General features: G+C 44.5%; 1 protein-coding gene across 1 annotated transcript in view; it reads right to left on the reverse strand.

The window, feature by feature from the left end:
- Positions 1-1,384: 1,384 nt before the first annotated feature.
- Positions 1,385-20,970, reverse strand: part of LOC126088195 (skin secretory protein xP2-like) — a 118,577-nt gene continuing 98,991 nt past the window's right edge. The window contains exon 4 of the mRNA XM_049906321.1: positions 1,385-1,666. Coding sequence (XP_049762278.1) covers positions 1,385-1,666 — 282 coding nt within the window. The remainder of the gene's footprint in view (positions 1,667-20,970) is intronic.

The raw sequence follows: 20,970 nt of genomic DNA on the forward strand, positions 1-20,970 counted from the left end.
AGATGGCAGTTGGGTTGTAGCCTCTCCCCGATGTTATTCAATCTGTATATTGAGCAAGCAGTAAAGGTAACAAAAGAAAAGTTCGGAGTAGGCATTAAAATCCATGGAGAAGAAATAAAAACTTTGAGGTTCGCCGATGACATTGTAATTCTGTCAGAGACAGCAAAGGACTTGGAAGAGCAGTTGAACGGAATGGATGGTGTCTTGAAGGGAGGATATAAGATGAACATCAACAAAAGCAAAACGAGGATAATGGAATGTAGTCGAATTAATTCGGGTGATGTTGAGGGTATTAGATTAGGAAATGAGACACTTAAAGTAGTAAAGGAGTTTTGCTATTTGGGGAGCAAAATAACTGATGATGGTCGAAATAGAGAAGATATAAAATGCAGACTGGCAATGGCAAGGAAAGCGTTTCTGAAGAAGAGAAATGTGTTGACATCGAGTATAGATTTAAGTGTCAGGAAGTCATTTCTGAAAGTATTTGTATGGAGTGTAGCCATGTATGGAAGTGAAACATGGACGGTAAATAGTTTGGACAAGAAGAGAATAGAAGCTTTCGAAATGTGGTGCTACAGAAGAATGCTGAAGATTAGATGGGTAGATCACATAACTAATGAGGAAGTATTGAATAGGATTGGGGAGAAGATAAGTTTGTGGCACAACTTGACCAGAAGAAGGGATCGGTTGGTAGGACATGTTCTGAGGCATCAAGGGATTACCAATTTAGTATTGGAGGGCAGCGTGGAGGGTAAAAATCGTAGCGGGAGACCAAGAGATGAATACACTAAGCAGATTCAGAAAGATGTAGGTTGCAGTAGGTACTGGGAGATGAAGAAGCTTGCACAGGATAGAGTAGCATGGAGAGCTGCATCAAACCAGTCTCAGGACTGAAGACCACAACAACAACAACAACAACGCATGAAATTACATCACTAATGTTGTAAAAATATAAATTAAAAAAAAGTAGAGCGGGACAAGATCCAGAGATTCACTGATTACGGACTTGAATGCTGATAACGTGACGGCCGCCAGCTCGTGCACAGGGTCGCAACGCGCCGTATATCAGTGAGCGTAAAACTTTCTGCGATTGTCTTGAAATCGCTTAAATAGTACGCCTTGCTACTTGCACATTATGTTGTCCTAATGGACCATTAAAAGTGTACGAAGTGTGAACAAAATCCGTAATCCGAACGTCGTGGCCTCACCTTGTAACACAGCTTCCTACCCGAAAAAAACATCACGAAACATCGTAATCTCCCGCGAGAATAAGCAAAGAAACATTGACCATGTGGCTGACTGGACTTACTCGCTGCAACTATATTTTTCACTCCGTGACGTTAGTGGCGAGCAAGTGCTAACAAGTGATAGTGCCGTGCAGCGCTTATAATCTTGATTCCGCCGTGTCGGCGAGACAGCCGGCTAGTGAGCGCGGCCCGCACACCTGTTCGGAGCGTCGGCTTCCTTCCAGCGGCGCCTGGAGGCCGCGCCCGAGGCCGTTGACTGCGGCTGGGGCCTCAAGGCCTGCCCCGCCTGCCTGCTGGAATAATCCAGGCGCCGCAGGAGCGGGAGCTGGAGCGGTAATAGCCCTCCAGCAGGCGTTCGCCGCTCGCCGCTGTCCCTGCTCTGCCGTGGCCGGCCGCGGCGCCTCCGATGACAAACCAGTCTATTATACAATAGCCGATTTATGAGCCAATCAAGTGAAGCCTAATTTAACGCATGTCTGGGCTTTGATCATAAATCATCACAGATTATGATGGCGGTCAATTTAATATCCCCTAACTAATTGCCAATATACACTGTATACACTCGTCGGGAATAAATGGATCCCGTGTACATGGGCCGGAAGGGCTTACGCTGTGTATAATACAGCGCCGACCCGCGAAAATTGCGCGGCGCGCCGACGTGCGAACGCCGTCGGTACGGTCTGCTTGCGCTGAACGCGGTGAAACCAGTTCCTACAATCACCCGGTGAGAAGACGTTTCCTTAACAGCCTCACAAGCGTTTCTGAAATTTCGTCAGTTACGCAGGCGTCAGCACATCAGAGACCAGAGAACGTACTTAACAGAAACACAGTCATTACACTTTCATCGCGAATCTTACTGATGTAAAAACGACAATATTACCTGTTTACCTGTGACTGTCACGGGAAACACTCGGAGTACTTCCTGCAGTGAAATAAGAAGGATTAAAATTTAACGTACAGTCAGTGATGAGGTCATAAGAGAGGCAGCACAAGTTCGGTTCGTGGACGAACTTCGCTGTTGAGCCCCGGGGGACCTGCAGCTGGTCACTGGACACAGTGTCGTCCTCTAGCGAATGGGGTCATTTGGAAGCATTTTTGGAAATTGTTGGTAAGGACTATGGGACCAAACTGCTGGGGTCATCGGCCCCTAGGCTTACGCACTACTTAATCTAACTAACTTACGCTAAGGACAACACACATCCATGCCCGAGGGAGGACTCGAATCTCCGACGCGTCGAGCCGCGCGAACCGTGACAGGACGCCTAAGACCGCACGGCTATCCCGCGCGGCATTTGGAAGCATTGTGGAAAGCGCATTGCGTCAGCACATTGATCTCCCACTTATTGTCAGGTCTCCAGACTACGAAAACTGCCACTTTTCATTCAGTTAGTTCTTCAGTTAGCCTAACAGGGTTGAATACTCACGTTTTCAGTCCTCTCAAGAAGGAAAAATCACAAACACTACCTCTTCTACAAGGTACATCTACATCTGTACTCCGATAGCTACATAACGGCATTTATCGAAAGGTACTTTGTGTATCGCTGCCATTTCTCCCTTTTTTAAAAGATGGTAACGAAGGTAGAGTGAGACTGCTGGTACCCTATTTTACATTCAGTGACTTTTATACAGGAGCGTATTAACTTTTCTTTGGTGCTCCGACGGGAGCATTTTTCCGCTGGTTCCCTTCTATTTCCTGCTACAGTAGGGCATTTCATTCATATGGAAAGAACTTCATGGTTCAGCAAAATTTCGATAGTTTACTTATGTGAAACTGGAATAACGCAAAACTGAGATAGAAATGATAACGAAGACACTTAACAGCATATTTCTCGGTGTGCAATTAGGGTATCTTTGAACATCTGCCTCAAAAACGGATAAAGTTATCAAGAAAATTTTGAAGATAGTTAGGTATCGGGATCTTAGAAATATGCAGTAAAAATTACAGTCATTTGCTGTGCACAGCCGTCTTGGAATCCACTGCTCGGTTTTGGTATCAAAAACCATGTTTTTGGCGTGTTTCTTGACAACGGATAAAGATTTTTGAAAACACAAAGATGGGACTCCTAGTCAAATACCTGGAGGATATATCGTTAAATTTGAGCAATTTGATGCGGTTAGTTATTTATACATCCGTTGCTAACGGCGAAAATTGGTGAACTACGCTTTTTTTCTTTTTTTTTACCGCCCATGCGCTAATACTGCCTCCATAAGCCACTAAGGCACACCGTAGACCGCGTCTAACGCAAAACAGACCAACCGATTTGCTCCATTTACCTAAGCAGTGGGAAGTATGTAATATTCGAAGTTTGACCTCATACTATAGAATAGATACATTAGGACGATCCTTTTAGGAGTGATCCCTAGCGACATGGCTACACAAAACACTTAACCCTACCTTTCTATAATCAACTGAATCCGAGGTATGAGCCCCGGAAGAAACCTCGTTTCATGCGCGGCATTTTGGAACACATTGGTGCATCCAAAGACTGTTTCATTCCTAATGTCGAAACCCGTGCAAAGAGAGTCTTTGCGCCTCGCCAGTTACTTATAACTCGCGAAAACGTAAATGATGTCAAAGACATTTTGTACAGAGGGCTTTTAATACTTTAAAGTCGGATTTAATGTAGCACGTAAAATTCGTTCTTACGTGAAATGGGTGCGTGGAAATGGTTTAAGCTGAATGAAATAAATAAAAGATGCATTCTTAATGAAGTTGAAAAGTCGATTTCAAAAATCTAGCTTCATTCCGATTTTACGTGCACAACACACGTTTCTTTGTGAGTTTTTTTTTTTTTTTTTTTTTTTTTTTACGCGCGCCACTTCTGTGTTTCAGACTTGTGCAAATCGGTTCACATTTTATAAGAAGGTAGACAAATGCATGTAACAAGGGAAACAAATACATCTAATTTATGGTCACGCTATTCTTTTGAGAAAAAATTTTCCGTTGCACGATATAAACAATGTGGTAGAGTAAAAGTTGGGAACCAGAATGAAATATATTCCTTTCATAACACAGAGAAAGGCGAATATGTCCTGGGCAGAGTTTCATCTACGTGATAGCTCTGCAATTCATAATTAAGTGCTGGCAGAGGGTTCATCGAGCCACCTTCAATTATTTCTTTACTGTTCCACTCTTGAATAGAGTTCGGGAAAAACCAACACTTAAATCTTTCTGCGCGAGTTTATTATTATTGTTATTATTATTATTATTAATATGATCATTCCTCCCTATGTAGGTGGCGCCAACAAAATATTTTCACGATCTGAGGAGAAAGTTGGTGATTGAAATTTCCTGAGATGATCCTGCCACAACGAAAGACACCCTTGTTTCAATGATTGCCACTCCAGTACTCGTATCATATCCGTGGCGCTCTCTGCCCAGTTTCGCGATAGTGCAAACCGAACTGCCCCTTGTTGAACTTTTTCTGTGTCCTCCGTCGACTCTATCTGATGGCGGATCCCACACTGCACATCATTACTCAAGGAGATGAAGTACTGGTGTAGTGTAGGCTGTCTCTTTAATAGACCTGTTGCGATTTCTCAGTGTTCTACCAGTAAATCGTAGTCTTTGGTTTGCTCTACCCACAACACGTTCCATGTGATCGTTCCAACTTAAGTTATTCGTAATTGTAATCCTAAGTACACACATCAAAAAAAGTTTTGCATCACCCCAGTTCCCAGAAATCCTGAAGATAGTTGACTGTTGATATTGATCACAGACAAAGCCGTTTAGACTATTCAGAGATGTCACTAAATCCTCCCAAATATGTAAACAACCATCCAAGAGCAGCGCCTAGTACACGAAGGGTATCACTGCAAGTCATTCCAACAGGAAGGAGGTACACGGCTCGTGTTGTCTGTAGTTCAACCATGCCTAGACGGTCAATACCGCGGTTCAATCGCGTCCGCATTGTTACTTTGTGCTAGGAAGAGCTCTCAAAAAGAGTCCAGGCGTCTCGGAGTGAACCAAAGCGATGTTGTTCGGACATAGAGGAGATACAAAGAGACAGAAACTGTCGATGACACGCCTCACTCAGGCCGCCCAAGGGCTACTACTGCAGTGAATGACCGCTACCTACGGATTATGGCTCGGAGGAACCCTGACAGCAACGCCACCATATTGAATAATGCTTTTCGTGCAGCCACAGAACGTCGTGATACAACTCAAACTGTGCCCAATAGGCTGCATGATGCGAAACTTCTCTCTCGTCCATGGCGAGATCCATCTTTGCAACCACGACACCATGTAGCGCGGTATAGATGGGTCCAATAACATGCCGAATGGACCGCTCAGGATTGGCATCACGTTCTCTATAGCGACGAGTGACGCATATGCCTTCAACCAGACAATCGTCGTGATTGGAGGCAACCCGGTCAGGCTGAACGCGTTGGACACACTGTCTAGCGAGTGCAGCAAGGAGGAGGTTCCCTGCTGTTTTGGGGTGGCATTATGTGGGATCGACGTACGCCGCTGGTGGTCATGGAAGGCGCCGTAATGGCTGTACGATACGTGAATACCATCCTCCGACCAACAGTGCAACCATATCGGCAGCATATTGGCGAGGCATTCGTCTTCGTGGACGACAATTCGCACCCCTGTCGTGCACATCTTGTGAATGAATTTCTTCAGTATAACGACATCGCTCGACTAGAGTGGATAACATGTTCTCCAGACATGAACTATATCGAACTTGCCTGGGGCAGATTGAAAACGGCTGTTTATGGACGACATGATCCACCAACCACTCTGAGAGATCTACGCCGAATCGCCTTTGAGGAGTGGGATGTGGATAGTATGTCACGACGAATACAGGCATGCATCAGTGCAAGAGGACGTGCTACTGGGTATTAGAGGTACCGGTGTGTACAGCAATCTGGACCATCACAAGGTCTCGCTGTTGGTGGTACAATGTACAGGTTCTGGAACTCTCGGAACCGATGTTATGCTAAACTTGTTATGATGTGTGTATTTAGTCGTATTTACAGCCTTTAGATATGTGTAATTTATAGTATAACCGAAATTTAGCGGATACTCATGTGGATGACTTCATACTTTTCATAACTTAGCCAGTTTCTACTTTTCACACCGCACAGATATCTTATTTAAAGAATTTTGCAATTTTTTTTGATAAACTGTTGACTTTATAAGATGGTCAGTGACAGCATCGTTTGCAATGTAAGAGTGCTACTCAGATTTTCTCCTAAATCGTTTATATATATACGATCAGTAACAGCAGAGGCCCTCTAACACTTTCTTGGGAAAGGCTAGATATTAATTCTGTTTTACTTTATGACTTTCCATCAATTACTATGAACTGTGACGTTCCTGACGGGAAATCACTAATCCGCACAACTGAGACGATAGTCCATAGACTCGCAATTTGATTAGAAGTCGCTTGTGAGGTATGGTTTCAAAAACCTTCTGGAAGTCGTAAAATATGGAATCAGTTTCACAGCCCCTGTCAGTATCACTCGTTACTTCGTGAGAATAAACAGCTACTTGTGTTTCAAAAGAACGATAGTTTTTGAATTCGTTTTGGCTGTTTGTCAATATCGTTTCCTTAGAGATAACTCATAGTGTTTAAACTCCGTATTGTTTCAGAATCTTAATACAAGTCGACGTTAGCGATGTGGGTCTGTAATTTAGCGGATTGCTCCTATGTCCTTTCTTGGATATTGGTGTGACTTCTTCCCGGCGGGGTCAGGGATTTTCTCTGCCTCGTGATGGCTGGGTGTTGTGTGCTGTCCTTAGGTTAGTTAGGTTTAAGTAGTTCTAAGTTCTAGGGGACTGATGACCATAGATGTTAAGTCCCATAGTGCTCAGAGCCATTTGAACCATTTTTGGTGTGACTTCTCCAATTTTCTTGTCTTTAGGGACGAGTCATTCAATGAGCGATGGGTTGTATATAATTGTTAAGTATGGTGCCCGACTGGCACAGTCAGGACCGGATACCTTGCCTTTGTTAAGTGATTTAATCTTCTTGGCTACGCTGAAGGTATCTACTTCTAAGTTACTCACGTTGGCAGTTGTTCTTGGTTCGAATTATGGAATATTTACTTCATCTTCTTTGATGAAGGAAAGTCGGAAAACCGTTTTTAGTAACTCTGCGTTGCCGCGCGGGATTAGCCGAGCCGTCTCGGACGCTGCAGTCATGGACTGTGCGGCTGGTCCCGGCGGAGGTTCGAGTCCTCCCTTGCGCATGGGTGTATGTGTTTGTCCTTAGGATAATTCAGGTTAAGTAGTGTGTAAGCTTAGGGACTGATGACCTTAGCAGTTAAGTACCATAAGATGTCACACACATTTGAACATTTTTAGTAACTCTGCTTTAGTGGCGCTGTCATCAGTAGCGTCGACATTGTTATCGCGCAGTGACTATTTACACTGATGTATTTTACACACGACCAGACTCTCTTTGAACTTACTGTCAGATTCCGGGACAGTGTTTCGTTGTGGATAGTATTAAATGCATCTCGCATTGAAGTTCGCCCTATATTTCGAACTGTTTTAAGACTTCGCACATCTTGAGAGCTTCGCGTTCTTTTAAATTGGGCATGCTTCTTTCGTTGCTTCTGCAACAGTGTTCTGACGTGTTTGGTATACCATGGGGGATCAATCCCATCTCTTATCAATTTTTGAATGCATTACGGGAACAGCAGTGATCAATGTCTTATAAATAATTACTATTAAAAACAGTCTTGATCACGATTTATTTAACAAGGTGACCGGTTTCGACCACTACTGTGGTCATCTTCAGACCATTGAGTAGGAACCTCTTTCTGTTGGAGAATCACTCCAACAGGAAGAGGTTCCTACTCAATGGTCTGAAGATGACCACAGTAGTGGTGGAAACCGGTCACCTTGTTAAATAAATCGTGATCAAGACTGTTTTTAATAGTAATTCTTATCAATTTATTTGATATATGTCTCTCAATATCGGTCGATACTATTTCTTTGAATTTAAGCCACATCTGGCCTACGTTTACATAGTCAGACTGGAAGGAGTGGGGACTGTCTTTTAGGAAGACCTCATGCGAATTTTTACCTGTTTTTTAAACAGAAATATTTTCGTTTATTTTTGGTGGGTTCAGATGTCACGGTATTTAATCTCACTACAATAACCTTGTGGTCACCAATCTCTGTATCCGTCATGAGGCTCCCTGTTTGCTCAGGATTACAAAGAGGTCAAGTATGTTTTCGTAACTATTTACACTTCGAATGGGCTTCTGAACTAAGTGTTGTAAATGATTTTCTGAGTACGCATTCAGAACGATTTCGGACGACGTTTAACGCCTACCTCCAACTTTAAACATGTATTTTCGCTAGTATCTCCAAGGTAGATTGGTGTCGCCGGCCGCGGTGGTCTAGCGGTTCTAGGCGCGCAGTCCGGATCCGCGCGACTGCTACGGTCGCAGGTTCGAATCCTGCCTCGGGCATGGATTTGTGTGATGTCTTTCGGTTAGTTAAGTTTAAGTAGTTCTAAGTTCTAGGGGACTAATGACCACAGATGTTAAGTCCCTTAGTGCTCAGAGCCATTTGAACCATTTTTGTAGATTGGTGTCACCACCAGCTATATAACTGTATGGGTGGGATACCTATTTGAAATGAGTCTCAAGTTTCTCAGAACTATTCAGCAACTGTATCATCTGAGTCGGCCGATGTAAAGGAAGGCAACTAGTTTTTTGATGTACCTGTAATCTTCAAAGACATTTAAATCACAACATCTTGACATATTCGCGCTTTTTTACGAGTTAACCCTACTTCCTCAGCGGAGTGAGCTCTTCAGCAGCAAGGCGTTGGCATATCTGCATCTTGTAATAGGCTCCAGTGCTCAAATCCAGAAGATTCAACATACATAGTAAACAATGTATAATATCATATGGCTGAAGAGCAAACTGTAGTAGATAAGAAAGTTTTCCTAGGTGAATAAAATTTCTTGGGGTGGGTTTGTTCCTGGGGCGACGCTAAAACTTTTTTTTTTATTTCTGGATGGCGGTGGCGGGTTTTATTTTCCCTGAGGGGACCTTTTCTGCCCCAAATCCACCCTCTGTTACATGTATGGTGAGGGTTGTAAGAACAAATAGACACACATTTTTGTGCTTTTAGAGAAGGGGGGGAAGCATCCACACTAGGAAACATCCGAGAGTGAAGGTATATCTATAATAGGAAGTGTCCCAAAGTTGTGAAGCATGCATCCTAATCTTTAATGACAAGTTGTATCATACGCACGACATGACGAATGCCATGTTGGATGACACAATGGCATATATTTGTTATATAACATGACATAATGAATCGTGTTACTTTACTTGACAAGGACGAATTGTATTACGTGACATGGATATTAATAATAACAAGTAAAAAGCGCGAATATATCAAGGAATTTTCATTTAAATGTCTCTGAAGCAGCGAGATGTACCGAAAAGCTAGTTTCTTTCTTTTACATCCCAAACTCTGGCCAGAACATGTTCGTCTCTTTTTGTGCTAAGACAGGACATTTTTTATCCTGGTAATAGTACTTCGGCGGTTAGAAGGAAGAACATGCCTCTAATAGCAAAGGAGCAGTATGGCTCTCTGAATGCCTCTCTACTGGCAAAGGGTAGAATGGCTGTGTGTGTGTGCCTCTCCACTGGCTATAACTGTTCGTAGCCGAGTTTACTAGTGTACGCCTGAGAAGTGGCCTCAATTTCGGGGACAGTTGATTCAAATGGGATGGGATGGGTGACAAAGAGAATAATGGTTGTGGCATAAGGTTTCCCATTACCAGACTTCACGTTAAATCTACTAGATTCGATTTCAAACTTCTGCACAGTGTAAACGTGGAGTGTGGGCATGTGGTAGTATTTTAGATGGTGATCCCTCTATCGGAAATGAAAAACTAATGTGAGTTTCATTTTGATGACATGGAGGCAAACGGGTTAGAAATAAAGACGTTTGCAATATGTATGTTATGTGTACATAAAGTGTATTAGACCTTCTCAAATTAGATATCTATATTTGATACCCGCAAGGACATAACTTTTTAACTCTTCATAATTTTTCGAATGTTTCTTTGCTCATTAATGTATTCTATGAATGATTTTTTTATAAGAAAAATCATAAGATGTAAAGATGTATTTGCAAGGCGTTATACGTCTTTGATTGCAGTAACACTTCGGAAATGTTCTTCGGTGGTTTCTCCGTGCACTTTTGTCAACAACAAAGCTGATGTAGATTTCGAATCCATTTTCAAAAACAAAATCTGTGTTGTTCATGCGTCTGATGCGATCGAAACTGCCAGTGAGCGATTTCCGTGTGACCATTTCTTAGCTGTCGCCAAGCATGCTGGAAGCCACATATGACTCAATTTCCCGGCTTTACATGAACAAACGAAAAATTTTCTACTTATCAGATACGTTTAGTTAATGCTGAACGCCTTGAACTCATTTTACACAAACATCTGCATTAGTTCCGTCCACTGCTTAAAACACTTCAGCGTGTCCTGTTCCGTGAATCGATGCTCGAGTCCCATTGTTTTAGCCTTCCACAAACACGATTTCAATAAGCTACTCGTTCACTGGCTCATAGTTGGTCGATTTTGATAGAAGTTATCACAGCGTATAGCCGTAGTTATACGAGACGTCCTGTGAGGGAGGGGATCGTAATTACGTCATTCGACAGTGTAAATGACAACTGCAGTCGGCTTGACGTGAGATACAAGAACATGTGGATTGTGATAATTCCTTAACCCCGAGAAATCTTAAGGCTCCAGAAACTCTTTTCACGCAGAATGCTGCGTTTCGTTTGCTCTTAGCTAGCCAAAGCACCATCCGAAGCATCACGTGTAATTATTTGTTTATTCCGCTGTCTGCTCCGTGCTCTTAAACGCAGAGCAATCGTTTGCCCACTACAGGACAGCGCCCACAACAGCTTATAGCCAGGTGCGGACCAAAGAAATGTTTTACTGCCCGCGCGCTTATTTAGACTCGCAAAGAGCATCCCCGCTTATCTCCTTACATTTACTATCAGAAGTGTCTATATCTGGAGAGATAAGGTTTAAGTTAAATGTTCTGTTAACGAGGCTCTTAATTAAACGGTGTACACTTTCTGATACCCTTGTACCGCTATCTCGCGCTGATTAGAGAGGGGCAATTTATCTCGAGGGTTGTCTGTTTTGAGATGTTCGCCGCTAGGATCTAAAAATGGAACACCTGGAACAGAACAGTCGGTAGGCTGGACAAAAGCTCCTCACAAACAACTGGTCTAACAGAGCTTTCAGATTATTCGACTAACTACGTGGCGCTACGTATCTTCTCGGGAACTTATTAAAAGAACAAAAGTGTTGCATTCCTGCTCGCCGGCCGGTGTGGCCGAGCGGTTATAGGCGCTACAGTCTGGAGCCGCGCGACCGCTACGGTCGCAGGTTCGAATCCTGCCTCGGGCATGGATGTGTGTGATGTCCTTAGGTTAGTTAGGTTTAAGTAGTTCTAACTTCTAGGGGACTGATGACCTCAGAAGTTAAGTCCCATAGTGCTCACAGCCATTTGAACTATTCCTGTTCCATCCCTTTGTTTTCAATAATCGGTGTTTCGAATTTTCATGCCGTTATTGATAATTTAGTGAATATTTAGTACGTTACGGAGAGGAAGCTGACAGAATTTAAGTTTCTTATGACTTGCCTGTCTCATTTGTGGTTGAGTGGAATAAATACTAAAGTTTCGGGGAAATGTCTAGCTGCTCAGACACTCTATATACTACGGTGGTTCCCAGACTTTCTGAGACAGTTACCTCTGAGTGCCAACAGACATTATCTAGCAACTTCCCCCCTCCTTCCCTCCCCCACCCCCGACCCCCATCATCACTAACGTTAGGGCCTAAGTAAACTTGACGATGAAAAATAATTTTCTTTTAACCCTTTTATTTTAAAAATGACGAAAGATAAATGTTATTTAGTTTTTATATGTTTCATTAAGCCACCAAATAATGAGTCAATGAGAGAATTCGTACTGCTTGCGTCTAACAATGTTTTCTTTATACACTGAAGAGTCAAAGAACGGTTACACCTGCCTAATATCGTGTAGGGTCACCCCGAGCGTGCAGAAGTGCCGCAACACGACGCGATGCAGACTAGACTAATGTCTGAAGTAGTGTTGGAGGGAAATTGGAAATTTGTGGTAAGTTCCTATGGGACCAAACTGCTGAAGTCATCGGTCCCTAGGGCTTACTCATTATTTAATCTAACTTAACTAACGCAACACACACGTCCATGCCCGAGGGAGGCCTCGAACCTCCGACAGGGGAGGTCGCGCCAACCGTGCAAGGCGCCTAAAACCACGCTGCTACCCCGCGCTGCTTGGAGGTTACAGATGCTATTAGTCCTGCAGATCTGTCCATAAATCCGTAAGAGTGAAAGGGGGTGAGATCTCTTCTGAATAGCACGTTACTAGGTATACCGGATAAGCTCAATAATGTTTATGTCTGGGGAGTTTGGTGGCCATCGGAAGTGTTTAAACTCAGAAGATTCTTCCTGGAGCCACTCTGTAGCAATTCTGGACTTGTGGGGTGTTGCATTGTGCTGCTGGAATTGCGCAAGTCCGTCGGAAAGCATAATGGATATGAGTGGTGCAGGTGATCAGACAGGATGCTTACGTACGTGCCACCCGTCAGAGTCGTATCTATCAGAGGTCTCATATCACTCCAGCTGCACACGCCCCATACCACTACAGACCCTCCACCAGGTTGAACAGTCCCCTGCTGATATGCAGGGACCATGGATTCATGAGGTTGTCTATACCCGTTCACGTCCTTCCGCCGATACAATTTGAAACGAAGCTCGTCCGACCAGGCAACATTTTTCCAGACGTCAATAGTCCAATGTCGGTGTTGCGGGCCCAGGCGAGGTGTAAAGCTTTGTGTCATGCAGCTATCAAGGGTACATGAGTGGGCCTTCGGCTCCGAAAGCCTATATCGATGATGATTCGTTGAATCGCCCGCACGCTGATACTTGTTGATGGCCCAGCATTGAAATCAGCAGCAATTTACGGAAGGGTTGCACTTCAGTCACGCTGAACGATTCTCTTCGGTCGTCGTTGGTCCCGTTCTTGCAGGATTTTTTTTTTTTGGCCACAGCGATGTCGGACATTTGATGTATTACCAGATTCCTGATATTCGCGGTACACTCGTGAAATGGTCGTACGGGAAAATCCCCACTTCATCGTTACCTAGCAGATGCTGTGTCCCATCGCTCGCGCGCCAGCTAGAACACCACATTCAAACTCACTTAAATCTTGATAACTTGCCACTGTAGTAGCAGTAACCGATCTAACAACAGCGCCGGTCCCTTGTTGTCTAATACAGGTTGTCTTATACAGCCGCTGTCGACCGCAGCGCAGTATGCTGCCTTACATATCTCTGTATTTGAATACGCATGCCTGTATGTTTTTTTGGCGCTTCAGCGCATAATGATAAATTAATTCCCTGTGCATCGCGAGTGCTACCTACAACTCCTTCGCAGGAAAGAAAGCTAATAACCCTCATTGGAGTTGGAGACTTGTTTCGAAACACGCTTGTTCTCCACAACTCTTCTCCCTAGGGACACTTGCATCACCCACAACCTACATCCATATGCAAAAGAATCAAGTTAAAATGTTCCCATTATAATTACTATTTGTAAATCAGTTGTTTGTTTGACTTGCTATTTCTAAACTGGCAGAAACTGGATGAATTTGTGGCCGACCCCTACCACTATTAATAATCCCATATATATTATAAATACGAAAGTTTGTTTGTGAGGATGTTACTCCTTCGTGCTGAAGCGGCTGGACGGATTTGGAACAAATCTGGATTGGAATTAGCTTGTAAACTAAATTAACAAGTAGGATACTTTTAAAAGTGTGTAGCATAAGATATTTACTGATTTGAAAAATATAACGTGAAATGTCGAAGACTAGCTACTCTTAGAAAAAGCAGTTTACACTTTGACTTGTGTATTGTATCGCATTTGTCAAAATACTTTTATTGTTTAATATATCTTACATTATACGATTCAACGTTACTAATACTGTGTTTATGCAGTTCTCAAAGTGTTTAATGTTGTGTCTAGACAAGACAGCCTAGTCACAATGAGATGAAGCCGAAAGGCACGCGCTTAAACTCACGCAGGCTGGCGTGAGGTCTGAAACAGGATACGTAATGAATGCTATAAAGAAAAGTACGTAGCTTCTGGAATACTTAACTTTAATCCACATTTGTAGAACATCGCTCTTGATGATACATTAATAGCATCTCAATATCTATACTGGTAATGGCGCCTTGCTAGGTCGTAGCAAATGTAGCTGAAGGCTATGCAAACTATCGTCTCGGCAAATGAGAGCGTAATTCTCAGTGAACCATGGCTAGCAACGTCGGCTGTACAACTGGGGCGAGTGCTAGTACGTCTCTCTAGACCTGCCGTGTGTTGGCGCTCGGTCTGCAATTACTGACATTGGCGACACGCCGGTCCGACGTATACTAGCGGACCGCGGCCGATTTAAAAGCTACCACCTAGCAAGTGTGGTGTCTGGCTGTGACACCACATTTAATTCGTACTTCCATAAAAGCCCGTTGCATTTTAGTCGCTGAGCGTCTGGCGGACCTTATAGGTTCTGACAAGCTTGAAGACTCACAATGGCGGTGTCACTTAAATGCTGTACGAAAGAGAGACATCGTGCCTTTACGTGTAGAACTTGGTGGCCTCTAGTGAGGCTGCATTTGATTGTTTTATATACACACACACACCAAGACAATTACGATCTTTTCTGTGCTAGGCATGTCGCAGACAGTCGTGCAATTACTTACTCCCTTTCGTGGCACATTTTGTAAATCACTACTCGGTCGCGTAAAATTTTTTTTCTGAGGCAAACGAGTGAGGTGTGAGCGACGTGTATTCTTTCAGATTCCGCCATCATCTCAGCGATTTGCTGGGCCGTAACTGGCTCGCTCCTCAATACTTCTAAGAGAACTTTTGTGATGGTGCATATACGTGGCTAGTGAGTTTCGGCATTAACATTTCTTTATAAATACCTGCTTAATCTTGGGTAAAACCGCGGGGCGCAGCTAGTAGCAATAATAATAATAATAATAATAATAATGTGTAGGTCCTACAGCACTGCAAGCAAAATAGTTACTATCTTGAATGAGATTTTCTGTCTGCAGCGGAGTGTGCGTTGATATGAAACTTCCTGGCAGATTAAAACTGTGTGCCGGACCGAGACTCGAACTCGGGACCTTTGCCTTTCGCGGGCAAGTGCTCTACCAACTGAGCTACTCAAGCACGACTCACGCCCCGTCCTCACAGCTCTACTTCCGCCAGTACCTAGCCTCTCACCTGCCAGGAAGTTTCATATCAGCGCACACTCCGCTGCAGAGTGAAAATCTCATTCTGGAAATATCCCCCAGGCTGTGGCTAATCCATGTCTCCGCAATATCCTTTCTTTCAGGAGTGCTAGTTCTGCAAGGTTCGCAGGAGAGCTTCTGTAAAATTTGGAAGGTAGGAGGCGAGGTACTGCCGGAAGTAAAGCTGTGAGGACGGGGCGTGAGTCGTGCTTGGGTAGTTCAGTTGGTAGAGCACTTGCCCGCGAAAGGCAAAGGTCCCGAGTTCGAGTCTCGATCCGGCACACAGTTTTAATCTGCCACAAAGTTTCAGCTAATATCTTGTTGTGTTGTTAATCAGTGTGTAGTATTTGCCGGAAAGTGACTAATGAAACAATTTCTGGTCCGTTGCAGGAGCTATCTAAAAATCAGAGAAGGCATTTTCGCGATATATCTGAGCATATGTACTGTTTAAGTCTCCATTGTATTGTTATATATGTGTAGTACAATGCACAAAGTATGTGAGTAAGGTATTGCTCATCAATTCTGTTTTGTAAGCATTAACATCCACCACAGTGTGACACGAGTTAATGCCAGTATTTGGAAAAAAGTAGCCTACTTTTTGTTAACTAATTTAATCAGGATTACAGTATTACGAAATAGTAATATTACTAACGATGTTTTAAATAATTAACTTTTCACTTTTACGCCTCAGAAAATTTCATTTTATCCCTTAGTAATTCCCCCCACGTTGGGAACCACTGGAATACAAATTCGCAACTTCCTTTTGTATACATTTACACTCAGCTATAACATTTTTTATTGACAGACATTTATCTTTAGGTGCCTCTTCTCGTATATCGAAAGGATTTATACATCTCATCCTACACTACTTCTAGAATGTCAATCAATGTTTTATAAATACGTCGTGACAAACGAAAATACATGACAGAGGGAATCGAACATGTACTGCCTGCTTATCGCGAACAGGCACCTTAACCGTTAGGCTACAGCCCGAAGATTTCGCTCCGTTGAGAATGACAAGCTGTGTTCTGTTTGCTAGGAAACTCCAGTCACACAGTCGCTCTGACATTCCTTGCGTTCTATTGTGTTCAATAGGCGCCAGTGCGGAACGCTATCGCTTGCTTTACGGATGTCAAGGACGACGGCGTCCACCTGGGTACCGCTACGTACCGCCATCAGGGTCCGGTGGGTGGACAGGGCGAGCTGGAATTCATTTTGATCCCTTCAGAGCAGATTTTCGGTTTCCAGCAATGTCATATTACGCGCGAATATAACATATTCTAAAATTCTATGGGGGACGTTCAGAATGTAATGCAACATTATTCTCTCGGACAGTTTCTGTTGAACAAAATGCGGAATTTGTTGTAGGAGGCAGGATACGAACCAGCTTCCGTCCTTGTAGTTCCAAGGACTTCCGGTAGCTGGTGACACTATACGTATACTTCAAAATGGCGTCGGTAACGAAGGTGCACTCCAAGTAGAGAACTGTATTGAGTTTGGTTCAAATGGCTCTGAGCACTATGGGACTTAACTTCTGAGGTCATCAGTCCCCTAGAACCTAGAACTACTTAAACCTAACTAACCTAAGGTCACCACAAACAGCCATGCCCAAGGCAGGATTCGAACCTGCGACCGTAGCGGTCGCGCGGGGTCAGACTGTAGCGCCTAGAACCGCTCGGCCACCCCGGCCGGCGAATTGAGTTTGTTTTGGCGGAAATACAGATCATCATAGATATTCTTAGGCGTTTGCTGAATGTCTACGGGAACTTAGAAGTGCTCAAAATCACGGTGAGTCGTTGGGCGAGGCATATGTCGTCATCAAAACAAGGTCGCGCAGATGCATCCGACCTCGCGAGCGGTGGCCGGCCGCACACAGCTGTGACTCCTGCAGTGTTTGGAACGTGTGGACAGTCTCATTCGGGGTGAACGATGGGTCACAATCGACCTGCTTGCTTCTCAACTGGACATCTCTGTTGGTAGTACTGACACACTCGCCCACCTGTTGGGGTACTCATCCTCCCTACAGCCCGGATCTCCCAGCTTCAGACTTCCATCTGTTTGGCTCAGTGAAAGATGCACTCCGCGGTGCAAGGTCGTCGCTCTGAACGGAAATTGTGAAAAATAGGGCTTTTGTAGCCAAAAGAGTGGTATATTGAAATCCCGACTAAAACCAGCTTTCAGAAAAAAATGTGTTACTTATTGAACGCCACTCGTGCAGTAGACTGACGTTATAAATGGTACATACATGGTCTTTCTTTGAGCCTAAGACGTAACTTCGTCGCTATACGAATCTATGAGATGTACCGTTGTTCACAGGGAGAATCCATTACGCAATTTAATTGCTGATTCATATCATGGCTATGATTCAAGGGCTGTGAGGAAAATAGTTAATGCACGTAAGTTATGGGCCTCCCCTTTACATTTAAATCTGGTATAAGTCCACAGTAATATAATTTAAAGTTTGAATATATTTTGGCCGGTAATCAGCTGCACAGATGATCGTATCATTAGCTACACTAAGTGCTCAAACGTACCCGGACATCCCTAAAAACAAACGTTTTTCACGTTAGGTGCACTGTGCTGCTACCTGCTGTCAGATAATCCATATCAGCGATCGCAGTAGACATGGTGAGAGAGCAGAATGGGACGTTCCGCGGAACTCACGAACTTCGGACGTGGTCAGGTGATTGGGTGTCACTTGTGTCATACGTCTGTACGCGAGACTTCCACACTCCTATACATTCATAGGTCCACTGTTTCCGATGTGATAGTGAAGTGGAAACGCGAAGGGACACGTACAGGACAAAAGCGTACAGGCTGACCTGGTCTGCCGTCCGAGGTGGCCGAGCGGTTCTAGGCGCTACAGTCTGGAACCGTGCGACAGCTACGGTCGCAGGTTCGAATCCTGCCTCGGGCATGGATGTGTGTGATGTCCTTAGGTTAGTTAGGTTTAAGTAGTTCTAAGTTCTAGGCGACTTATGACCTCAGAAGCCAAGTCCCATAGTGCTCAGAGCCATTTGAGCCATTTGACCTCGTCTGTTGACTGACAGAGACCGCCGACAGTTGAAGAGGGTCGTAATGTGTAATAGGCAGACACATATCGAGACCGTCACGGGGGTAATTCAAAAACTGCATAAGGATTCACTATAAGTACTTACAATTAGGCGGGAGGTGAGAAAACTTGTATTTCATGGTCGAGCGGCTGCTCATAAGCCACACATCACGCCGGTAAATGCCAACCGACGCCTCGCTTCGTAAGGAGCGTAAACACTGGACGGCTGAACAGTAGAAAAACAATTTTGTGGAGTGACGAATCACGGTACACAATGTGGCAATCCGATGGCAGGGTGTGGGTATGGCGAATACCCGAAGAACGTCATCTGCCAGCGTTTGTAGTGCCAACAGCAATATTCGGAGGTGGTGGTGTTATGGTGTGGTCATGTTTTTCATGGAGGGTGCTTGCGACCTTTGTTGTTTTGCGTGGCACTATCACAGCACAGGTCTACATTGTTGTTTTAAGCACCTTCTTGCTTCCCACTACTGAAGAGCAGTTCGGGAATGACGACTGCATCTTTCAACACCTGTTCATAATTCTTGGCCTGTGGCGGAGTGGTTACACGCACATAACATCCCTGTAAAGGACTGGCCTGCACAGAGTCCTGTCCTGAAACCTATAGAACACCTTTGGGATGTTTTGGAACGCCGGCTTCGTGCCAGGCCTTACCAACCGGCATCGATACCTCTCCTCAGTGCAGTACTCCGTGAAGAATGGGCTGCCATTCCCCAAGAAAGCTTCCAGCACCTGATTGAACGTATGACGGCGAAAGTAGAAGCTGTCATCAAGGCTAAGGGTGGGCCAACATCATACTGAATTCCAGCTTTACCGATGGAGGGCTCCACAAACTTGTAAGTCATTTTCAGCCAGGTGTCCGGATACACAAAGTGTACCTGTAAATGTAGCTGGGTACAGTTTGTGTTCAGGTTTGGAGACGTATGTAGGTTATTGTCCGTTTGGACTTCTTCAAGGAGGCAGCCCCATCGGGCCAGGTTATACTTGCAGTTTTAGATCCAGTCCTCAGCTTGTTGAGAGCCTTCCAGATTGTGAAGGATTTGATATTTCCACCCGCAAGTTCTTTTTTCAGCTCCAGCATAAGATATGGTGTTCCTTCCTTTCACGGCTGAAGTAGCCTCCCTTCGACAGTGACGTAGATTGGCTCTAAGCCAAGAGAGGCACTCTCTTGAGCGAAGCCTCCTATCTCGTCTGTTGTCGGGCCCTTGTAGAGGGTGACGAGTATACATCACCTGTTTCTTCCTCTCCACCTCGGAAGTTACTTGCTGCGGTATGCTGTGTGCCCTCTGTCGGTGTGGGCCTCAAATACATTACTGGCCATTAAAATTGCTACACCACGAAGATGACGTGCTACAGACGCAAAATTTAACCGACAGGAAGAATATGCTGTGATATGCAAATGATTAGCTTTTCAGAGCATTCACACAAGGTTGGCGCCGGTGGCGACACCTACAACGTACTGACATGAGGAAAGTTTCTAACCTATTTCTCATACACAAACAGCACTTTACCGGCCTTGCCTGGTGAAACGTTGTTGTGATGCCTCGTGTAAGGAGAAGAAATGCGTACCATCACGTTTCCGACTTTGATGAAGGTCGGATTGTAGCCTATCGCGATTGCGGTTTATCGTATCGAGACATTGCTGCTCGCGTTGGTCGAGATCCAATGACTGTTAGCAGAATATGGAATTGGTGGGTTCAGGAGGGTAATACGGAACGCCGTGTTGGATCACAACGGCCTCGTATCACTAGCAGTCGAGATGACAGGCATCTTATCCGCATGGCTGTAACGGGTCGTGCAACCACGTCTCGATCCCTGAGTCAACAGATGGGGACACTTGCAAGACAAGAACCATCTGCACGAACAGTTCGACGACGTTTGCAGCATCATGGACTATAAGCTGGGAGACCATGGCTGTGGTTACCCTAGACGCTGCATCACAGACAGGAGCGCCTTCGATGGTGTACTCATCGACGAACCTGGGTACACGAATGGCAAAACGTCACTTTTTCAGATGAATCCAGGTTCTGTTTACAACATCATGATGTTCACATCCGTGTTTGGCGACATGTCGGTGAACGCACATTGGATGGGTGTATTCATCATCGCCATACTGGCGTATCACGCTGCGTGATGGTATGGGGTGCCATTTGTTACACGTCTCGGTCACCTCTTTTTCGCATTGACGGCACTTTGAACAGTGGACGTTACATTTCAGATGTGTTACGACCCGTGGCTCTACCCTTCATTCGATCACTGCGAAACCGTACATTTCAGCAGGATAATGTACGGGCCTTTCTGGA

This window comes from Schistocerca cancellata, chromosome 6 (assembly GCF_023864275.1).
Source record: "Schistocerca cancellata isolate TAMUIC-IGC-003103 chromosome 6, iqSchCanc2.1, whole genome shotgun sequence".
Lineage (NCBI taxonomy): Eukaryota > Metazoa > Arthropoda > Insecta > Orthoptera > Acrididae > Schistocerca > Schistocerca cancellata.